The sequence below is a fragment of the Rhyacophila brunnea genome, unplaced genomic scaffold, assembly GCF_057557595.1.
Source record: "Rhyacophila brunnea isolate RB1 unplaced genomic scaffold, BYU_Rbru_1.0 scaffold_4, whole genome shotgun sequence".
In the NCBI taxonomy this organism is placed as follows: Eukaryota; Metazoa; Arthropoda; class Insecta; order Trichoptera; family Rhyacophilidae; genus Rhyacophila; species Rhyacophila brunnea.
Window position 1 is genome coordinate 31,573,138 of NW_028233068.1, and position 24,212 is coordinate 31,597,349.

The following is a 24,212-nucleotide window of genomic DNA, read 5'->3' on the forward strand; positions in this document are numbered from 1 at the left end:
ACCAAACATATGAACATACCGAGTATAGCCTGAATATTATATATAATACCTCAAAATGAAATGAAAACACATCTGAGAAATATATAACGAATTAAAATCAAATAATTGCGACGAATTTGAACTAGTGCTTCTTACAATACTCGCTGAAGCGCTTTCTAAATTGCGTTACTATTGGCAATCGGCTTTTGTATTATAAATCAAGGTGGGTATTAAATTACCTTAATTACAAGTTAAAAAAATAGTTAATTAAAATATTAGCAAGATCACGTAAGTCACAACAAAAATGTTGTTTCCGTGACGTCGTTTGGTAATTAGGTACATGATTTTTTTTTTGTCTTTGTTTCATTAATTATTATCAATGGGTGTTGTTGGCTAATGAAATCATATTTTTATTGGTTGGAATTCGTTCCTGTTCACCCAGTGGCGCGAATACCGAGTTGACATGGGGAGGGGCTATTCATGTTTTGTAAATATTTGCGGGGCGCCATCTATAAATAGAGACCGCAAATATGGAACCGCCATACCGAAAATAAACACTTCCTGGCATGCGAGCGGATATTTGGAAAAATTTTCATGTTGGGAAGATGAATAAAAAGGGAACCAACTAACAATTTATTTAGGAGACTACAATTGAAATGTTACACGACTTGCGAAAAGTGCAATCATAAGCATAACACAATATGAATACTTAATATTATCACGGAATGAGTATATTAATTTGATGGAAATTAAATTTATAATAAACATGCATACATTACACAAGTAGTTATATATATATGACAATTAAAACTAACAAAATATAGATGTTTTGTGCTGCCTGAACATATCAAAATCTAGACCCGAGTAGTAAGCAGAGAACTATCTTAATATTATGTCGGTATGTAAATATTACTGCCAGCACAATATACAACGTCAAGGGATGTGGGGTGATTTACTGCCGTGTTTAGGGTGTGAGGCAAGCAAGATTCGACTGAAAACCAATAGAAGCCTACCCGATCGCAGAGGTTCGGCTAATATGCATCGTTTTTTCAGGAGTTAACAGCCAATAACACTCGCAGTAATAGCTGTGATCACTAATATAATGAAAAAAAGGGATTTATTTTAATAACTTATAATGTGCTATTTTGCTGTTTATAAATTAGAAGAGACTTCAACCGTCTGTAATTAAGGTTTTGTTTAAATGTACAAATTTTCGAAATACAGTAAATACGTCCTACGACATCTTGGTCGTATATTATAACATCGTTATCGTGTACTATTCCCAACCCTTGAAATTAAATCACAACTCATAGCTCTCTAGCATCCATTGGAAGATAACTTCGGGACTTTTAAAGTCGGAAGATATATATATATATACATATATTTGTGATCAATGTTATTGTTTATATTATCAAAATGAATATTGAAGTATCACGATACTCAATTATTGAAAGAAGACCCGGATCTCAGTTTTGTCGGAAGGTTTCGATACAGGATCCATCGATATGGCGAAATTATGAATGAAATGGGAATGTTAAAGTAGAGTCAGCACTAGTGACACGTCGTTGTTGTGTATATTGTATTATGCGGTAACCTCAAAATTGATTGATTAATAAATTACTGAAAGGTTTAGTCACAATGGAATTGTATCGTTTCTTAACCTATATGTGATTCCTAAAATAGTTTACTGTGCATACAGGGCGGGATGGAGGAAATGTTTACCGCCGCTGTTTTTGTAGTGACACCAAAGTAAACGAACACATTGTGGGCGAAATGCCTTTCTGAAAAGATGTCACAAAATAAAACACACATGGCCATTGCCTTACAATTACTAAGCGTTGGAACACTTTTTATATGTCCAAAGCCAGCTTATTTTTAAACTACTCTATATCCTCAGAAATTCTCAATGTACAAAATTATTTTTGCTTTTTTCATTCTATAATATAATATGAATGCTGTTGGCATATATGCATTGGAATGATTAGTAAAACTTTTAACTAAAATTACATATCTTTATATTTTATTGACTTGAATTGTTAAAGCAATCAAGCAACTGTATAATTAGTAATGTTGAATTGATAAAAAAATAATTTATGGGCTTTATGTAAGTTAGTTAAAGATGACTAATTTGCAACAAAAATAAAACACTAGGTATACATAATAATATGAGTGTATTTGAAATGGTAATTATAATTATGGTAACTTTGTTTGGCAAAAGAGTTTAATTATACGCAGGCATATGAAGAGTGGCGCACTATTTATATATTAGACAATTTAAAGAAAGTAGATATTATACAGTACCTATATTACAAAAGAAGAATAAAACCAGGGACGATTATCTCTGATGCAAATGACGCAATCAATTCGTCAGAAAATTTTAAAGGGGGCCTCGAAACAGCTCGAACCTGTCACACCGTTAAAAATAATAAAATTTACGGAATCTCATTGTGGACGTGAAGATATCTTCACATAGTTTAGTATGTCCGTATTCTTTTGGGTTTGTTCTTACATGATATATGTAAATTAATTAGAATCATTTATTTTGGTTAACTTTCCGTACTCATCTCTTCCATGGGCATTTTGATTAAATTTTGTCTCGGTAGACTTAATCAAAGCACGCTTGAGTGCGTGGTGACCTCAGTCTTGGGCATCTGTTCCTGAGACATTTCCAGGCACAAACAACTGCTGATGCTTCACATTCAAACGTAGAGCCTCGTGATACGTTAGATAAAGACCAAGTGTGATGCGAGGCGGGTTGGTTTTTGGGTGTCTATTAGGTAGTTAAACAAATAACGCAATATCTTCAAAAGATACGTTTTTCTCACAAATTTAGTAGAACATATTATTCAAAGAATAACAGAATTCTTACAACTAACATCAACGGGGGCCCATAACACACCCACACAAGAAGACACGTGCATACTTATACACAAAAAAATAAGGTACTAATATTATTATGTGTCATCCTCGATAATAATTATTTTTAGTCGAATGATGTGATTTATGGTTTATATTTTATTTTTTATTGTGGGAAACTCAAAATCATTCACGACCTCTAACCAGCCACTGAGAAACCCAACTATCGAAATGTTATACACTTGGATTAAATAAACAATAAATAAGTGAAATTGTCAGACTTGACAAAAAAAATGTTGTTAATTAATGCCTGAACGAAGGAATATAATATTATTGTCAATGGCTAAACTATTTGAAAAAGAATGAATCCTTGGCATTGAAAAGTATATAGTGATGTTTTATTTATCATATAACTAACGTGAAAACGTATAATTTTTCGTATAATATGTGGGCATGTGAACTTTCAGAATCTAATAAATGAAAATTTAATATTTAAATATCAGAAAATCCGAAAAAAATGTAAAAATATTGAAGGGAATAAAATTGTTATCACAAACATATTATTATGCATTATTATGGATAGTTATTCGTTAAAAATAGATGGAACATAGAAAACATCACTGATAAGTGGAAAACTTTACTTCACGGGTAAATGCCGATTTCTCGAGTAGGTACATGGGTACAGAAAATACCCCATACCGAGAAAACGCTGGGAAGTTTGAAAAAGCAAAATCAGCCAGTGGGCGGCATGTTTTTGTATTCTTATTATGGGCTACAGGATGAAAAAGAGATTGTTACGAGAAGACGAAGGAAATTGTACAATAAGAGATTGAAGGTTGATAAAATTAACCTTCATACAAATTACAATCATTTTAATGATTATGTTATTCATGAAACATCTAAACTTCAAGATATTCATTGTTATTATATTAAAATGTTTAGCTTTACCACCCATTCCAAATTCCAGTTATATTAAAAGTGTGCGGTTCGATCAATCTCCAGAGAAAGTGTGGTAGGCTGTTAAAAATACACATTTACAAAACAATCTTAATTAAATGAGTCTATGCGCGATCACAATGATAGCACCTGTATGGTATGGTGTATGTTTTTAAGGTTATAATAAAATTTAAACTGATCTTTTCTTATCGCAAACATTTCGTATGGAGTCATATATGAATACACTTACTAACGGTTAATCGCCAATCTACACATTTCAAAAAAGTTGAAAAACGCTGACAAATACCTAATTTAGAAGTTAAAATATACTTATTTATAATTGGTAACTGAACACAGTTAAAATAAACTGTTGATTTTTTTGATGCGTAGTGAATGAATCTCTATGCATTAAGAGTGGAGTGAAACTAAAGAAGTTTGAAAACTACTAGTGTAGGAGAAGTAATTCAGGCGTCCAGGGCTCGAACCCTGATGGCCTAATGAATTACACACCTTGTTAACTTTCAATTAATCTGTGTACATATCTATACCCAGGGTATGTGTGTTTTTAATTATAGGAATCGTTATTACCATCTCTCGATAAGATTTGAGCAAATAGTTTACAATCAATAATATTGTAAAAAAAAAACTCTGTTTAGTTACATTTCACATTGTGGATAATTAATTATGCTAAACCTTCACAACTTAGTAGCATATCTTACACAATGTTTTATATATATATTAAATTTCTATATGTAATGGATAAAATAAGCGAACAAGATATTATCGCCAGAAATGAGATTGATGAGGTAGGAGGAAGAAAGGGTATAAGAAATGCTTAAAATTTTATGTTATGTAGATGATACTTTAATTATAGCAGAATCAGAGACTGTCAAAACATGCAGCACAGATTTCACCCAGGAGCACATTAATTAAATATGAGACAATAAACAATAATAATTTAAATATCTATCTACTAACTAACTAACAGAACTAACAAAATGCCTTTAGAGGAAGATATTTAATTCATATATATTTTAAGAACTATTATTATAATATGATTACATTAACTTGGCTATTTCTGCTCAAAGTTAGAGGTTATGGACTTTCACCGTTTTCAAAAATCTTAACGACTCTTTTTATGCGGATTTGTGTTTAGCCATAGCATTAATAATTAATCTCTTTGATGATGGGTCAAGGCCTGAATCAAAATACACAGTATGTTGATTGTTTAAACAAAACATAAATTTGACTATAAAAGTGAGTTTTGAACCAGCAAACTATCGATCAGAATCGTAATATCTCTAATTGATAATAAGTGATTCATTTTTATATATATATTTTAGATACAAAACTAAAGCTTTATAATCAATTGAAATAATACCAGTCGTTTTACATTTTGAAAATAGTAAAATGATATTAATTATTAATCGGTTTTATTCCAGAAAACCTTCTCTCATTAAGAAGGAGCTTAAATGTATGACAATTATGAGAAAATACCTAACAACTATTATTCATACAACCTCTGAAAAGATTGACATGGTTTATATTAATTTTGTATACAAAAATGGCATTTGCGGCAACTGAAATTGCCTTAACGGCCCACATGCTCGTCGTAGGTCAAAATTGAGTTTTTATTGTATTTTCAAACCATGATCCTGGACACTCCTTAAACGTTGTAGATAATCTATTTATATAATTTTGAAGCCTTATTATCCTTTATATTTATTTTAAGCATTTGATGACTGCATAAAGTATTTTTGTTACATAAAATAGTATTCTTTTAAACCTCTCGCTCTAATGTTTTAGAATATAGTCATATTTCGGTATATGAATGTGCAGTGGTGTTAAGATTTTTTACATTTATTAATTTTTAATCGCATTTATAAAACCATTAGTATAATTTATGACGAGATAATTTTAGTAAAATATTTACGATAAAAAATTATATTGATAATCTCTGTGATCCCAAATTTGATAAGAATTAGGCATTTTATTATTCAAAAAATCGGCAAGATTAACACATTTGAAGATAATTCTAAAGATACTCATTTAAAGATATGTCTTTGACCATTCAAGTGTGATAAACATCCTACGAATAATGATTGCTTTATAATAATTATTGACATAAGAATAAGGTAGAGTTTTTTTGAAATACGCCATTTCTTTTGGCATTCCCCAGTGGTTAAGTTACAACATACGGCCGTAGCCATAAATTGACAAACTATAATTGAAGTAGGGAGTAAAATGATGTTAACGCGCGTGTTTGAACATGTACCGTTTAAAAAAAATAAAAAAAAAATCGGTTAGGTTAGGTTAGGTTAGGTTTATCACAATTGAATGGTCAAAGACATAGCTTATAATGAGTATCTTTAGAATTATCTTCAAATGTGTTAATCTTGCCGATTTTTTGAATAATAAAATACCTAATTCTTGTCAAATTTGGGATCACAGAGATTATCAATATAATTTTTTATCGTGAATATTTTACTAAAATTATCTCGTCATAAGTCATAAATTATATTAATGGTTTTATAAATGCGTTTAAAAATTAATAAATGCAAAAAATCTTAACACCACTGCACATTCATGTACCGAAATATTACTATATTCTAAAACATTAGAGCGAGAGGTTTAAAAGAATACTATTTTATGTAACAAAAATACTTTATGCAGTCATCAAATGTTTAAAATAAATATAAAGGATAATAAGGCTTCAAAATTATATAAATAGATTATCTACAACGTTTAAGGAGTGTCCAGGATCATGGTTTGAAAATACAATAAAAACTCAATTTTGACCTACGACGAGCATGTCCCCCCTTAAGAGATTTTTATAGTAAAATCACTATGTGGAAGACGACTTAATAATATATTGTAGTAAAGTATTACGTGTATTTACAGTAAAAACAAAACTGTGATTCGGTTCGTGGATTGTATGCGTACGGATACGTACCTATACCGTAGTCAGCGCTATGGGCACACCAACTGCGAGGTAATTAGTAACATTAGTAAGGCTAAACATCCGCACGCACACCATCGACAAACTGAACCATTGTTTTGTTTTTACTGTACTTTATTATGTTATTATTTACATCCAAAAATATTTATATTCCTTACGAAATTCCTGCCGAAACAACTAAATCTATTATGACTTGAATGATGGACCAACGTCCCAAGATAAGTGCAAAAATAATTTTTTTTACGAAGCAAGAGGATAAGATAGTTCCCCAAGATTAGAACTATTGTCCCAACAAGCCATAATGGATCAATATTGGTGGGTATTCAGAGAATGTAATATGAATTCATTAAATAAGTTATTATTATTTGTATGTCAAAATCACGAAAATACGAAATTAATATTCGATGAATCAGTCTGTATAGGAAATAAAATGCTGGTGTGTGTATTATATCGAAAGCTTTATAGAGTTCAAGGCCAAGGCTTTTATAATATAATATATTATTGTACTTTGGGAGTTTTTAGTACCAACCTTCTCTTAAGTATTATTGCGCCCGGAAAATACAATTATTTGAAATTATTGATAAATTTGTGATAACAGCCGACTTTTATTGAGTATAAAAAACATTTTAAAATTAGTATTTTTTATATTAAATTGGGTCTTTAAAAATATGGGTCATGTATTTACTTACTCTATTGATCAACTTCAAGTGTCACAATAACCCATAATTCATTTTTATATAACTCTTTGTACACATTCAATACTATTGGATCATACAGAAAAAAACGACCCCGATCTTTTATAAAATCTTTGGTGAACCCATATAAATAAAAATACCAATTCTATATCCAAGCCTATTTATATTTTTTTTCGAATTTACAATAAATTACATACATTATGATTATATAATGCCATTTTTATATTATACGTGTATATTTGTTTCATTTTGTAGATAACATTATATTAAACTGGTATTCGTTTTTGAATATGTCGTGGTGATTTATACGTTTTCACTTATATCATGTATACATTTTTTTTATTTATACATCTATTATACATTATTAATTAATTAATCCTTATACCAAGCTTATACCAAGATTCAAAACTCTCCACCTTCATAAAACTCCAGAGACTAAACTGGGCAGGCCATGTCCAGCGCATACCTGAGTCACGGATATCGAAGAAGATCCTCGAAGGAAACCCAGGAGGGAAAAGGCCAGTGGGAAAGCCACGCACACGATGGGGTGATAATGTTACAAAAGATGCCAACCAGTTACTAAAAATCAGGAACTGGAAAATACGTGCGGAGGACCGTTCCGGCTGGAGGACAGCGGTGGAGGAGGCCAGGGCTCGACTTGAGCTGTAGCGCCATCGAAGAAGAAGAAGAATTAATTAATCCATTTGATTTTTACAAATCAAGTTAAGGGTCTTCTTAACATTATTAACCAGAGTCTTCACTGACCCTACTAAAGAAATAAATTCAATGTAAAATTAATATTTTTATCGTTAATTAGTTGACAACATAAATCCGTTAACTGTCGATAAACAAAAATAAAACACTTAAACGGATCTAGTATCGTGGACGCATATTATTTTGTAAATATTATCAAGATATAAACCAATTAAAGATTTTTTGCTATACAAGGTATACTCTCTTCTTCGTCATAACCCTCATGATTGATGATTGTGATTACTTCGAAATTGGTACTACTTTGTTTTCCCACCACTACCATGTCATGTATGTACAGCTGTAGATATGCACGGCCGCCTTCCGTGATGTTATAAACGTGTCTGAAAGAAGTAATTTTAAGTGCTCATTTCATCCCGAAACGGAGCCGCACGGGACTGATGCTAAAACCATGCACCATAGTGCTTCAGAAGAAAGTTAAGAAAGGAAGAAAAAAAAATCTTTTTGGACTGGCTCTGCTGTCCGCTGAAGTTAAGCGCCCTATGTATTCGCATACTGAGTGTTACCAGTTGAAATGGATGAGTCTACAGATGAATCAAGACTATCCCGCTCCCCATACGACGCTGTAAATTTCTCGAATGCCGCAAAGTTGGCCTCGGTTGCTATCAAATCTGCGTGGCCAATTGGGCCCGTGTGAGGACGGACCCTGGCAAACAGCTCCGCTCGTTCAGGTTCCATGAACAGACAATCCCAGATAACGTGTTCAACGTCTTGGTGGTCATGCCCGCAGGTACAACCCGGCCCATCTACTATCAAGTCAAACTCGTGGAGTTTAGCGGCAAAGTTGCCATGTCCGGTGAGGAACTGGCTAATCCAGTGCGAAGGTTAGAGTCTTCTAGTTTGGTACCTGCAGAATACATCTGGGCAGAAACGGTAAGTGTGCCGCCCCTTGGGGGACGCCGTCTACCTTGCCTGCCATGCCACACAATGTCGCTTACAGTCTTCCTGTAAGGAACGTCCTCGGATCTCTGCGGGGGTGTCAAATGGAAACCGGCGAGTGTGGTGCTAATCATCTTCAAGATGAGGTTGATCGATCTTCTGACTTGGACGTGCAAATCGAGGGGTAGCACCCCCGCGAGTACGGCAAGCGCATCATTAGAAGTTGTGCGGTAGGCTTTGGTAAGCAAGATCAGCGCAAGTCGCTGTCCGCTTAGTAGTGCGCGTCTCATGTGAATTAAGGAGTTTATTCGGGAATGCCAAACACTAGAGGCGTAACCGGCAATCCCATGTCCCAATCAAACCCATGAAAATCGCGCCGTATGCAACCTTAAGGGCTCTAGGCTTAAGTCCCCAATCGCTGCCCGCCATTCGGGCCATTCTTTGATAGGCCGAATTGGCCTTAGAGACTGCCATCTTGGCGTGGTGAACGAAAGACTGCTTGTCATCAAGAATTACTCCCAGATACGTAACCCTTTCGGAGAAACGCACTGAGGTCTGGCCAAAACAAACCGTGGTTAGCCGTCGAATTATGTTGACTCGGGAACTGCCCCTGAGGAGGAATGCTTCCGTCTTGTTCGCGGCAAAGGTCAGCTTGTTCACTGTGACATTCTGGATCAGCTTTCTCCAGTTTTCTCTATACTCTGCCATGTGGTGGATACTATCGTTTTTAGTAAAAAAAAAATGGCCACTCCACTATATCGGTGTTTACCCTCTGCCCTTTTATCCAAGCATATTGCTACAGTATGACCAAATTAAATTAACTCAAAACTAGACGCAAGTGCAGAGAGGATAGTCTCTTGCTGATTCACAGCTCTTTCAGTATCCAGGCATTGGTTATATGTTTTACCCTGGAAACCCTCAGTAGTCGTCGCCAGCACCACATCTCGAAAACGTATTTTTGTGCATTGAGATATTATGATATCTCCATATAGGTGTCAGTCAGGTCGTAGCTGACCTGTATGCTTTAGTTTTTTCTCACAACCATCCAAACCACATATAGTCAAAATCAGATGCAATTTTTCAAGGTTTTACAACACGCTGCACAGCTGAAGCAGACCTGTTCTATCTGCGAGAATGTTTCATTCTAGTGGTATTTATTTATTGACAGTCCGCAAATGTTGCTTTATACATCTACTATACGCAATAGCTCTATCATTTCATCCCGACTAGATGTAATGAGTAGTGATCATCACAAAATGTAATTGATACGTTGACCGTTTATTGATACCCTACAAGTGCTACGCTCTAGAGCCTTACTCATTACCTATATATTTCCTATATACATATGCATATTAAACATGTATACATTTGAGACAAAAGTCCATGATAATATAACTTTGTATACATATTATTTACTCTGCATAGAGATTGATTATATATAATATGTCTAAATCATTGATTCCCCCCGCCACTTCTAAGTGTGCTCATATTGTAAGAGAGCAGTCATCACTGGGGCATAATGTGTTTAAGTACAATTTTTAAATACTTGAATATAATGAAAAAATACCCTAATATAGCTGTTCCTATTTTAATGCTGTTACTAAACCATTTTTATTTTATACAACATTATAGAACTCCTTGAATATTATTCATGTACCTATCACAATTTAAAAAAAAACTGAATTGCAGTAAATTTTAAATAATATACTCGCCATTGGTTTTGTTGATAATCTGAGCGACCCCTATGACATCCCCCTCATAGTTGCAGATCGGCATGGATAGAATCAGGTTAGTCTTGTAGCCAGTCTTTGCGTCAATGTCAGCGTTGAATCTGGGGTCATCGTAAGCATCCCTGATGTTGATGGTCTCTTTTGATTGAGCTACGTAGCCTGCGATTCCTACCCCGAATGGTATTCGGATTTCTTCAGCTCGCGCTCTGCTTATTGCGTCGTCAAGCTCTGAGGAAAAGAGGAAAATATATTTATTAGTATTTTTTACATATTATATTATGTAGTTGTGTTGTGTAAAGCCTGCCTCAAACGTATCTGCATAGGTGTGTGTTATACTTGCGCATTTTTAAATACAAGTACCTATACAGGGTCTAGGACGATTTGGCGCCGGGACAACTGGACGCCACGAAATTTTAAAATAAATAGACGTTAGGTACTTATAGGTACTTAAAAGAAATATTTAATATTATTATTCATATTTAAATGATTATAATATTATGATTTAATAGTTGGTGAGAATTGAAATATGCAGACGTAAATAATGATTTAATCGTGCATATGTTTAAGTTCCAACGAAAAAAGAGTTTTTTATTTTATATAAAGCCTTAGGCATGGTTATTCTTAATCCGCAATAAAAAAACATTATGTTAGGAGTAAAATGAATTAAAACTACTAAGTTGTAGATAGAAACTGATTAAAATTCCTCGTCTACGTTCAGTATACGTGTCTACGACAGTGCGGCGTCCAATTGTCCTGGCGTCCAGTTGTCCCATTCCCCCTATTCACGAGCGTGTCTTATGACGGATCAAGCGACACGAAATGCTTGAATTTCTATCTATACTGTATACTTGTGCAGTTATAACTGAGTTTGTGTGTAGCAATCTTGCGCAAGTCTGAATCAGTCGGGGGTTTTTTTACGTTATTCGACGACATGGTTCAAGCGTAATGTATACCTTATGCTGTGTGATGGATATTTGGCCGCCGTGTATACTAATTGTGATAAAATTGCGAAAATATACCGTTCAAGTATGCAGTTACGTCTATAGCTGACTTAATATTTTCTTGAAGTAAACGATTGAAAATCTACAAATGCTTAGAGGAAATCTATAAGGAACTATTGTTTGTAGTCATTTTTCATTTCTATTATTTTAATAACTATAATGTTGGATTCAATAATGCTTCCTCTGAACGACTGTTATTGAGACCACTACTCGTTCATTTATTTTGTATCTCGTACTCATCAATATTATATTATGCATCTGTGATTGATCCTGTTGGTTAGTATAAATCTTTCATAATTTATAATTGCGTTTTCACGATAGATCTATAAAACTAAATAATAAAAAATATGTCCTGTTGGGAGGGGGGTTCTAGAACTAAGAAATAAAAACCGTAATCATATAAGTTTTTTTACTTCTAACTGAGGGCTCGAAATGGACCGGAGCGCACCGGAGCGCCGAACCAGTTCATGAAATTCCTAAAATTCAATAATGTTGTGTCTCTGTCTCGTGAAATAACTATTTTGACCATCTGAGATGGATAGGCCATACAACAAAAAAATCTAACAATAAATCTAATATACCTACATAAAATTAGATAACAATGTAAATATTTTCTGAAAATTATCGAACGTTCCGGTTCGTAAAATATTCCATTTTGAGCTGGTCTGACTAATATAATATTATCTTAACTATATTGTTTTTACATTACAAACACATTTTTTTATTTAATTTAAATTGGCTTAATTTAATTATTTATAAATCTCAAAACTGTAGAATATTGAGACTTCATTGCATCGCCCTTCTTCGGATAAAATAATGAAAACTCTAAATTTACAGTCAGAAATTAACAAATCCCTGTATTGTGATTATGATTATAAACCATAGGTATACTTATACAAATGTATGGGAAACCTGGACATTAACTCTGCGAAATGAATGAGTCCTGAACATTTTTGAAAAAAAATTCTCCGCCGTATATATGGACCGATCAGGGACGGCACCAATTGGAGGAGAATATAATGCTGAGCTCTACGGGGTGTACGAAGATTGCAGCGCAGTTCAATCAATTAAGATTGGGAGACTGCGATGACTAGGTCATGTGCACCGTATGAATGACAATGAACCGGCAAAGAGAGTGATGTACAGCAATCCAATAGGGTGTAGAAGAAGAGGTAGGCCAAAGATTCGCTGGTTGGATGGAGCTGCCAGTGACTGCCGTATTCTGAGGGTACCGAATTGGAAAACGGCCACACTGGATAGGGACAGGTGGAAGGAGCTGTTGAAGGAGGCCAAGACCCACACCGGGTTGTCGCACCCCTGATGATGATAATGATGATAAGTAACATGTTTCTGGCAGTATACCTGTCATAATAACGATGAAATGAGTTCTATGTAGATATATTCGTATGTGAAAAACTTGATTGATACAGTGTCACTGTTTACTTATTCATAAAATACATAATCAATCACCCGACCATACGAATGAATAGGAGCTAATAAAAGTAATTCACACTTTGTTTACGATGTTACATTCAAAATAACATCTATCTATTTCAGATATTACGAAATAATACGAATGTTAAAATTTTGAAATATCCCTTAGGTAAATATATCGTAAAAATAAAACGCCATGCTCATTTTTCGTTTTCCAAATTCAAAAATAATACTGAACTGAATATTATTCTAATAGGAGCGCTTTATAATAGATATTGCAGATAAATAGAAGAGAGAAAACGGAAATGGCGAAGCCCTATCTTAAGAGCTTTCATTTATGGCGGCAGTAAATGGAATCTGTATTCCGTAATTTATATTTAAATAATCGATCAAGAAAAGAAACACAACCTTTTTGGCGTCGCTTTTTTGTAGCATAGTAATATTTCTAAGCGAAGCGTATAAAACGGAGTCTTTTAATAGCAAGAAAAATATATTTACAAAAGAGTTTGCATTGTAAAAAGAATAAATCTTACAACATTTTAGTATTACATTTGATGACGATCCTGAAACTTTTTAGTGTGGTTGAATAAATATTATTCTGTACGTTGGCGCGTTGATATGTAGCGGGTACTATTTTTTATGGCCGCCGTCTTTGGCTGGTGTTTTGACATTTAAGTATTATGTAATAAAACCATACGCAATGTTTCTGGTTTTTTATTTAAATATTTTCAATAAATGTGCTTATGTATATTATCCCCACGACGGCCGAGCGACTTAAGCATCGGCCTTAACGTCGTGGGTCCAAGGTTCGAATCCTGGGTCTGGAAAACATACATATTGTTTTTAAATTTGTGTTTGAGTAAGATTATGGGCCTAATAGGTTGAGAAAGTGTATAACATCCATTTCTAGTAAAAACAAAATTCTGTTAATATAAACCTCCACCCTGTGGAAGCCCATATTATGGTCTTATTAGGATCGGACATGGTACCTATAAAGAAGAAGATATTATCCTTTTCTGGGGTGTCGACCATATTTCCTATTCGAGATGTTCAATGTAATCATATGTATTAATTAATATAACAAAACTATACATTTATTACAAATTCAACATTGAGGGGTTTCCTTGGAAATTTCAAAAAGAATATATTTTAGAAAATTTACTACTTCAGAGAATTTAAAACGGTGTTGAAATGCTTGTGGTAAGCCTGCGATAGTAGACTACGGTTGGACGTATGTGCGCACCTCTCTAGCCGCATCTCACCTCACCACTCCACCGCTGCTATCTGACCATTTTACCTACTCATAGTGGTTTCAAAGGCCCTGGCCAAATTCAAATTAACAATACCCGCGTGGGTAAACGAATTGTTTTCAATGAGGCAGTTTTCTCTCTCGGCACAAATTTCCTTTGACTTAGCATCAAGTAGAGTAGTTTGCGTGCCAAAGTCCTTAAATAAACTTTGATAGTAAATGCAAGATATCCATGAAGGGGTTTAGAAAAAAACCTTTTATGAAAATCTACTAATTTTCTACGAAAAACGCATTCCATAAACTGTGCAATTTAATATTGATCTAGGAGTTTTTCAGTTATAAAGGAACAGGACTATTTTTTGTGCTTATGTATCATGAATATAGGCAAAACATTTCGAAATCACAAGCATACATTACAATTTTATTTATTAGGTATATTATAGATACATAATATAAAAACAAGTTTTTCATTCCACATAGTCGATGGGATTTTAGCCCTAGGCCTTGGTATCACTAGTGTAACGCACTATTTCAATGCTGAAGATGGAGACAATATTAAACTTCATGAAAATATTTGCAGTAAAATACAACTTACATAGTATTATAAAGGGGTAAAGAGGTAGGCTTTGAAAGCATACACAAAAGACGACATAGAACAAAAACACATTTTGTATAATAAATCTTTAAGATAAATGGAGTATGTAAATTCTTTGAAAATATGTGACTGCGCAAGGCTTGTGACTTATAAAAGAAGAAAGCTCGTAGGTCTTATAGTTTATGCCAGCATCCGAATGACGATGACGAATTATCTTCGTGTGAGGATTGGAAGTGACGAAAATGTTCACACACTAAGTTATGTTAAAATGGAATTAGCAGTGTCTACTTATTTATCACCTGTACATGATACATGAAGCCCGGTCGCATATAGAAAATCATCTCGACTGTAATAATGTATATAATCAGGGAAAGTTGCAACTCTCTTCCGCGCACACAGGTGGGATTATGTCGGGAGCGTGACGTCACGCGGCTAGCTGAAACGAGTGACTGCTCGCAAAAATCTTCATATGCGCACCCGCTGATGTAATATTTTGCTATTCTACCTGCGGCCCATGTCAAGTGAAATTTGTTACATGCGACAGCACATTTTTTTCTACAAAAAATGTTGCACCGATTTGTAATTTAATCTACCCTACGTTTGTTTTAGATTTAAGTACGTCAAACGAGAGTTTAAAAATATCAGAAGTAGTTTTTTTTTCAAATTCACCATAACTTATTATTGAAAATATCCAAGCATTAGTGTAAGCAATCAGCAATCACACGAGTAAACAAATCAAAATGGCAGATTGTATTGATTGAGACGTCAATTATTAGCGACTAGAAGTGATGCAAAACAGACGACGAGGTCGTTGCTGCGGAGAAATATTCTGTAAAAGTGTCGTAATAATTATAGTTCCAAGAAGACGATGTGCATTAATCAGGGTTCTAACAATCTAACGAATAGGTATATCGAGTTAACCTTCAAGATTTTTTTTCAACCAGAGACCATTGTTACTATGCTAGAATGACGTAGCAAGGGAAGCTAATAATTGTCACCTCTTGATACGGTGTTTTATTATGTTTGAAGTATTTGACAAAATTAGTATCTATTGAATTTTAATTATAATTGTTTTTTTTATTCAAGACTGTATTACTTAAGCATAGGTACACAATATAAAAAAATATATTATTGTACTCTAGTGAAAATACATAAATTCGTTTAATTTTTACGGTGATATGGTGGCATGATTGCACCGATTAGTTTATAAGCAAACCTGGTCACAATCAGCGGCGGCTGGTCTAACATCATACAAGTGCACTGCACTGCTTGCATTGATATGAAACATCGTTCAACATCGTAAATCATATTTTTTCTTCATAGGTTTTTAATATTATTATCGCTCACTTATTGTAATGCAAACCATAAATCGATGTGCCCATATTGTCAATAGGCGATAATACAGTCACTATGCACCGTACACGTCATCGTCACTGAAATCATTTGCGCCCGGGCAATATATTTAGTTTACTTAAAATGAACCCAGAGCTTTGTATGAACTAAAGCCATTAAAAAACAACTTAAACCGTGCTAATAGTTTTCGCCATGCGTAACTTCCAGAATATCGTGCGCCGACCGGGTAAAATGACATCATATTGGTCTGAGTAGAGAGCAATTACAGATTTGAATTATGGTTTGTTATTTTATTATAGACGCTGTAGCTTACTGTTCACGGTAAAATTATGTTTAGTATCATATTTAGTAATCTCGTATGTAAAATGCCTGTAAAAGTAAAAACAATTGAATTCATTATTTTCTAAATTTAAAATCGGTAAGAAATACAATGACGGTAAGATATTCTGATTTATGTGTACTCCAGTTTAAATCAGTGAAGATAAAAATAATTTTGCTACCTACCGCATTTCTGGAAAATTAATATTTCATTATCCTGTGTGTTGACTAAATGAGAAATGATGTCGGTTATTTATAATATAGAAAATTATTAATTCATGAATTCTAGTGATAAGCTAATAAATCTTAATACTATTTCACAAAGTGCAGTTTCATAATAATCATTATTCATACAGTGTACAAATTGCTAAAGATACCTAATGTACTTATATAGAATAAGATGGCTTCCATTAAAAGTAAGAGGTATTTATCTACTATAAGAGATACAATCGTTTCTTAAAACTAATCCAATAAAGATGTAAGTAACTCGAATCATGTTTTATTAAAAATATAAAATATAGAGGTAATTTCCCAAATGTCAATAACGTTTTGTCAAATCAAAAACAACGCCGAATTGATTTCATTTTTCAATAAAGAAATTTTCCAGCGCACCCTCAAAAATTACAATCCAAAAAATCACCGGCCGCCACTGGTCACAATATATTATTATATGAATCAAAGTGATTTAATTTAAAATCTTAGATAGCGTAGCTATTAACCCTAACGATTCGATACACCAGTTCAATAGGGGAACAACTCAAAATTTAAAGGTTTTGAGTTAAGAATGCCATTTGATGTAGAAAGATCTTCTCTTTATAATTCAGCAAAAAAGATAATTAAAAATTTCTTCAATGTGTCATAAAATCGAATAATCCTTTCTAAGATTAATCAGTAATTCCATTATATAATCAAAATTATTTGTTAATTCGTTATTAAAATGTACAATTTCATTGTGCATTAATAAATTCCACTAAATCAAATACAAAAAAATATACACTTCCATCGAAATCAAGGCTTTAAAATTAAAATAAGAATTACTGCAAAAAATTCAAACGCCATTATCTCGGAACAATGTTTTATGAGTTGTTCCCCTATTGAACTGGTGTATCGAATTATGTCTGAGAAGAATTCTGCAGTTTTTTGGACATATTGTCAGGCGCGGACCGGACAACCTGGAGAGAGTGGTAGTTTTGGGTAGCCTCCAGGGAAGGCGAAGCAGAGGAAGAGCGTCTGCGCGATTGAGCGACCAAGGGCACCATCCATTCTGCCCTGAGAGAAGCGGAAGATCGAGAAGGATAGAAAGTCTTGGTCGCTCAAAGGATGGCGAAATTTAAATGTGGTCACGATCCTCAGCCATGAGTGCACGACCAAGAAGAAGAACCCATTGAAGACAATCGGTGTCAATTCAGCGCCGCTTATCATTGTTAAAAATTATTATTTTTAGATATTTCTTAAAACACTTCAAATTTAATTATAGATTTAAAATTTGAAATGTTTCAATATATACGAAAGAGTTTTTGAAATATTGATATTAAACATGCAAAAAAAGTTGTAGTTGTTTTATTAAACCCTTGTCAAATTTAGTACAAAATGAAATTTGGATATTGGTCCACTTTTCATTTTAAATCTATCTTAAGTGGGTGAATAACTAACTATCTGTAACAATGATCTTGGGTCAGTGACTTAGCAGAAAAAACCCTTCTCCAGGAAGCAAAAATTACGGGCTGGAACCCCGCTTCATCTATTTTTTCTATGATTTTTCTAATGTGCTTCAACCGAAAGCAAATATGGCCAAAAGAAAAAGAAGATAGACAGCGTCAAATTTTAATGTGCCGCACGTGTAATTTAGTTCAAGACTGGATAGGTATAAACAATATTTTATTATAATAATATGCTATATTGATATACACAAAAGTCTTTTTATACTAGAAAGCTATATTTGTATAGTATAATAATGGTTTTAATACTATAATTTAATTGCGAATAACAATTCTAATTATTCAACGTTCCATTTGCGAACACGAGATATCTAATTCCTATATGCTAGTGTTGCAGTAAATAAATAAAACGAACAAATTTAACGGCGGGAAAACATTGACATTTCCCGACAACCAGTTGTTTTAATCAGTAATCCAATCACACCGCATCATGCGCCTCTGTTGGGTAAATAGCGCAATACAAGTAGCATGAACCAAACACACAAGCGGACGATCAATTCCTGTTTGAGCTAAATGGTATACAATGACTTTAGAACACGATAATTTTGTACTCAGAACACAATTTGTTCTCAATGCGTTCGCTGCTTGGATACTTACTACCGGCTTATATTCATACACCACAAGGTGTTCAGTGACACAATATTATTTTTAAACAGCATTATTCATATAAGTTTCTAAGTTTAATTCAAACCCCGCCATCCATATTAGAGCCATAAGGAAAGCCAGGATACCAGTAGTCGAATTGAGTTGAAGTAGATACTACCGAATTGTTTTTTTTTGTATAAGAAATGATCTCCACATACCCACAAATCTGACGAATGGATAAGCATAATAGTATCTATGACCTTGATGAACATTGCAAAGTAGATGTAGACTGTAGAGCATAATTCCATGGCCCGTATGAAGAGTCCGTTTTGTTTGTAATTTTAATTGAAAGTTGAAAGAAACTCTAGTTGTGTTCTTATCAAGATTTACGAACTATACAGTAAAATGAATGTCATGTAGTGTATGTGAATAAATTTCCCGAAACCATACCAACGTTTTGATTTCGCTGCAAAATTTTGGGCATGCGACACCTGCACCACTTCCTTGAAAAATATTATGTTCATCTCAGAAATGTTCACCTAGACCGCTACTTCCTGATTGTTTAATGTCGTAGATAATGTGTGCCATTTCACCACACCACTATTATTAAATTTGGGCTCATTGCTTTTGACAGAGTAAAAAAATCTGTGATTTATGGTTACGTCTAGCCGTCGTAATGGACGACGGACCATAGCCCAGATTTTCAAGATTACAAGATGAAAAGTTTGTCATTTACAACATATTTAAATAGAAATCTTAATATTTATATTCTTTACAACATCGAAATTATTTTCAATAACAAATAATATGTCACGTTGTTACACGATTTTCATGTTGTTATTTTAAAGAAAATTCTCTAATTATACCTAACATAATATGACACTAGAATCTAGACTCCATATAGCATGAAATAACTGCCAGTATTCTAAGCTCGAAGAAGGCATTAAAAGAAAAAAATATTCTGTTATGTGTTAATATAATAAGTAAATTTTATTATATATTCACTCTGTCACCCTGTATAGAACTCAGGGATGTACAAGATAAGTACAATCATAAATACTCATATACATATACTCTAAAACTGCTATGGCTATACCGTGTCTTTCTCCGTACCTTGTTAGGTTTTGAATTGAAAATTTGTTAAAACCATGTAGGCATTATGTAAAATCAACAATAATTTTCAATTGATAAAATGTTTTGAGAAGGATATAACATTATGGAATGAAATGAAAACAGTGTCAACATAGTAAGAACGGTGAACTTCATTTGATAATGACGAAATGTCTTTTGATTATTCACCATTATTTGAACAAGTTAATATTTATGATAGTGGAATAGAAAATTTAGAGGAACAGATGGTTTTGGATGGTGTATTGGCAGAAGCGCCCTCGTTAAGGAAGCCAGTCCTTATACCGAGGATATAATATAAAAGGCAGATGACAGTAAGGTCACAAAAAGAATAACTGTATTTCAAACTAGTCACGATCAGTGTTACCAATTTTTGTCGTAATACGAAAAGAATTATATATTTGGTTGAAAAAATGCAAGATTTTCTAAAAAAAAAAAAACCGAGAGCAATCATTTTTCGTCGATGGAAAAATATTTTTATTTTTAGAAAAATAAGGTCGTCCAAGGAAAAATTTACAGTGAATCTAAAAAAATATACAAAAGATAATAATTTTTTTGGAGCCTTTTGATTCTTCTGAGAAAAAAATCGATAATCAAATCTATTTTATTACAACGTTTTTCTTAGGTCGTATTCTTATTTGTCCGGTACAAATCTTGCAATCGATTTTTAACTAACTTCCCGACTAGCTAGACATTTAAAACTTTTATAATATATCAGAACACGATGCCAATGGATTCTTTTAATACTTTTAGCCATCTTTAAGCAGAATTGAATTATTTTTCGGATTATTTTTGGAAAGAATTCGTTAAAAGTAATATTTACTACTCACTATTATTGGTTGCTAAGTGGGTCCTAGCAACAAAATTATTAATATATACGTGCACTACAATGGAAATCAAAATGAAAATAATGTCAAAATGACATTTCAGTATTCTATATTTGTTTGTTTTTTATTTACTTCATATCAAGTACAAGTTTGAGCATATTAAGCATAATAATTCAACAGAAAATTTAAAAACGTTGTATATAAAATGTTCTTTTTATCTTGTAATTATTTTAGCACGTGCTTACCTACTTCACAAACCTTCTTCTTTACAAAACTTCACCTTGCTCGAGAAAGGAACATATGGACAAAATAACTTATGTAATTGGTGAGAAAACGTGTGGCCGGTGTTTTAAATTCCGTAGAAATAACCTGAAATAGCCTAGTTATTGGGAATAATTTGCATGTGTCATAATAATATGTGAATCGAGAATAGCTGATAAGACTACTCATATGAATAGTGTATGTCGTGAAATCCCATTCTTTCCTTCTATTTTCACTATTATTATAGTAATTATTGAAAATTAAAAGAAATAGCTACATTGCTATGAAAATGAAAATAATATTTTTTCCAAAACAGCTACGTATTTGAATCCTGTTTCACGCACAAATATACATGTGGTGATTTTATGAAAACTGTTCCTAACTCATTATTTTACTTACTTGTCCTCATCATATTTTTTAATGTTAGAACTAACAGAACATTCAATAATAAAAACTGACAATCTACAAGAACAAACTATCATTATGTCAATAACACTTAATTTGTAGCTCCTTTTTAAACCACTAAAACATACGTGATAGGACGTGACACGAAAATGTGTAAATTTTCATGTCATCTTCACAAGTCAACGAAATGTTGGCGGCCTTCAATGCGTTAAATACTGATACTGTACTGGTAGACGGCTAATGGTGATCACCAATAACCATAAAAAATTGTCTGACTTGGGCCTTGAGTGTATCCAGCATCAGAAAATAATTTAAAAAAAAACTACGCATGAAGCTCTGATACATTTTGTCAGGTTTTGCTAACTGACACTATTTGTTTTCAGCTTAAAATGTTCTACGGGGTGGAAGTATCTGTCTGATAATATTTTAAATATCAGGTAAAACAACATTGCAAACTTTTTGCTTATGACGCAAGCTTATAGTGAGCTCACGTGACGTGATTGTAATATTATGTTTCTAACATAATTCTCATTACAACAATAATTTATTATACAAGCATATTTTTTTAATTTCCTGAGCGAGCTGACAATATTGTTTATAAATTACATACATATTTGTGGAATTTATTTTTCCAATTGTAATGGGTAACAAGATGTGTCTGTTATTTCGACGTGTATTCGATTGAAACCAACAAACATACGGAATATGAATGCCCGCACATCTAAAATCGATATCGCTCGATAAACAAAATTCGAACATCGAATACCAGTATTTTGTTGTTATTAGTATTCCTAAAGCATTCGTCGGGTTTACAAATGGGATATTTTTATGGTTTTTGGAACGGATGAAGTATTAAAGTATTACAGTTTTAGGATACGTACATATTACGGTGTACTACGGCGTAGAACTAAATGATACCTTAGCATAAAAATATTACAGCAGATAAACATAATATTATTTTAATATATTTTTTTATAATATAAAATATAACGACTATAAAAGATCTTTTTGAAAAAAATACGACAGCCAGCAGGATTCGAAACTGCGCCCCCTGGAATTTGTGCCTACGTGCACTGACCACTAAGCTATACGTGTTATTCAAGTTAAAGACAGTGTGATAATCTAAAATAGCGTTTTTCAAATGGTGTTCCAGGTAAAATTAATGATATTGATTGTATGTTTAGCGATTTTTTGTATTTCTTAATACATCCACTTGAATTATGGATAGTTGTAGGGTTGAGAATAATTTTATTATTTATCGAATATTGACAAAATAATAATAAATTGTATCCTACAATCGCATGTTTTAAAATATTAATAGTAGCGTAGTAAAATAGCGCAGGCGATTTTTTTTTTACTATTAATGCAAATTTGTAATTTGTGTTTATCTCCCTAGATATGTCGTAGGAAATGCGAGCTGAATTGCGATAGCCTTGTCGGAAATCCGGGGATATTCTTTATTAACCGAAATCCAGAATATAGCCAATGGTACATCGGCGAAGGTCAGTTTTAGCGTCCCGTCGTTACTCAATCCAACCAATTCCTCTCGAAATTATAGAGAAAGCGCTTCTATAGAATTTTCAGCATTGGTTGCAATATGTTTCGAATCCAGTTATATTGATTGTATGAAAGTAATGATACAATTTATTTTACAGCAAAGTTAAATGTTTTTGATCCAAAATTAATTGTTTGTTTTCAATGGTGGTCTGGTAGGTCCTTTGGTACATTTGTAGACATCCTTGTCTGAACTACTTCTACTTTATCAGAGCACGACAATATAATTTCATTCTGACTTTGCATTGTTTTATTAAGTTAATACAGGTGCTCAAATATATTACCAGTCATGTACGAAAATTTGGCTTTTAAGTACCTAAGTATTGTATAATATACAAAATTATTTGTATTTTTTTTTGAGCAATGCGCCGCGGCACACCTCGCATAGTCTTGCGGTACACCGGTTGCGGAACACTGGTCTATATGATCGTATTAGGATCGGACATGGTCACTACAATACTGAAAAATAGTGTTATCTACGATTCAAATATTTGTCATTATTTTCTTCGATAATTGACTTTGTCATAATCTAACAAATCAAATCGTGATCATCGGCGGTTTTGTTTCTTCGGGGCCAGTACCGACTATATTTTGATTTAGACCGTGGTACTGCATTGTGAATTACGATCGTAGTGCTAGTTATTGATTATCTTCAAATTCAATGCGTTCGCAATAAATGAAGATATTCGATTGCATATATCGTTAAAATTATTACCATTTATCTCAATATGCATCAATCATATTTTTATGCAGTTTACCATATTGCATTGTATGAACAATAAGTAGCAATACCATCAAAGTTTACAGTTTCGTGAGATAGTAAGACTATAGTGAGCCTTGCCACAGGGCGTAGAAATTTGCCATTGGTAATGTCAATTCGAAGGGCGATAACGCCGATAACTATGTTTATCCAAATCACTTCGGATAATGATATACTTATTCCACTTGCGTGAAGGTGAGTTTAAATGAAATTTGTTTT

At 33.2% G+C, this 24,212-nt stretch overlaps 1 protein-coding gene across 1 annotated transcript in view; it reads right to left on the bottom strand.

Annotated features, from left to right (window-relative positions):
- Positions 1 to 24,212, bottom strand: part of LOC147067264 (cGMP-specific 3',5'-cyclic phosphodiesterase-like) — a 164,372-nt gene that overhangs the window by 95,717 nt on the left and 44,443 nt on the right. Inside the window, exon 3 of the mRNA XM_085954983.1 lies at positions 10,788 to 11,033. Within this exon, the coding sequence (XP_085811109.1) occupies positions 10,788 to 11,033 (246 nt within the window). The remainder of the gene's footprint in view (positions 1 to 10,787; positions 11,034 to 24,212) is intronic.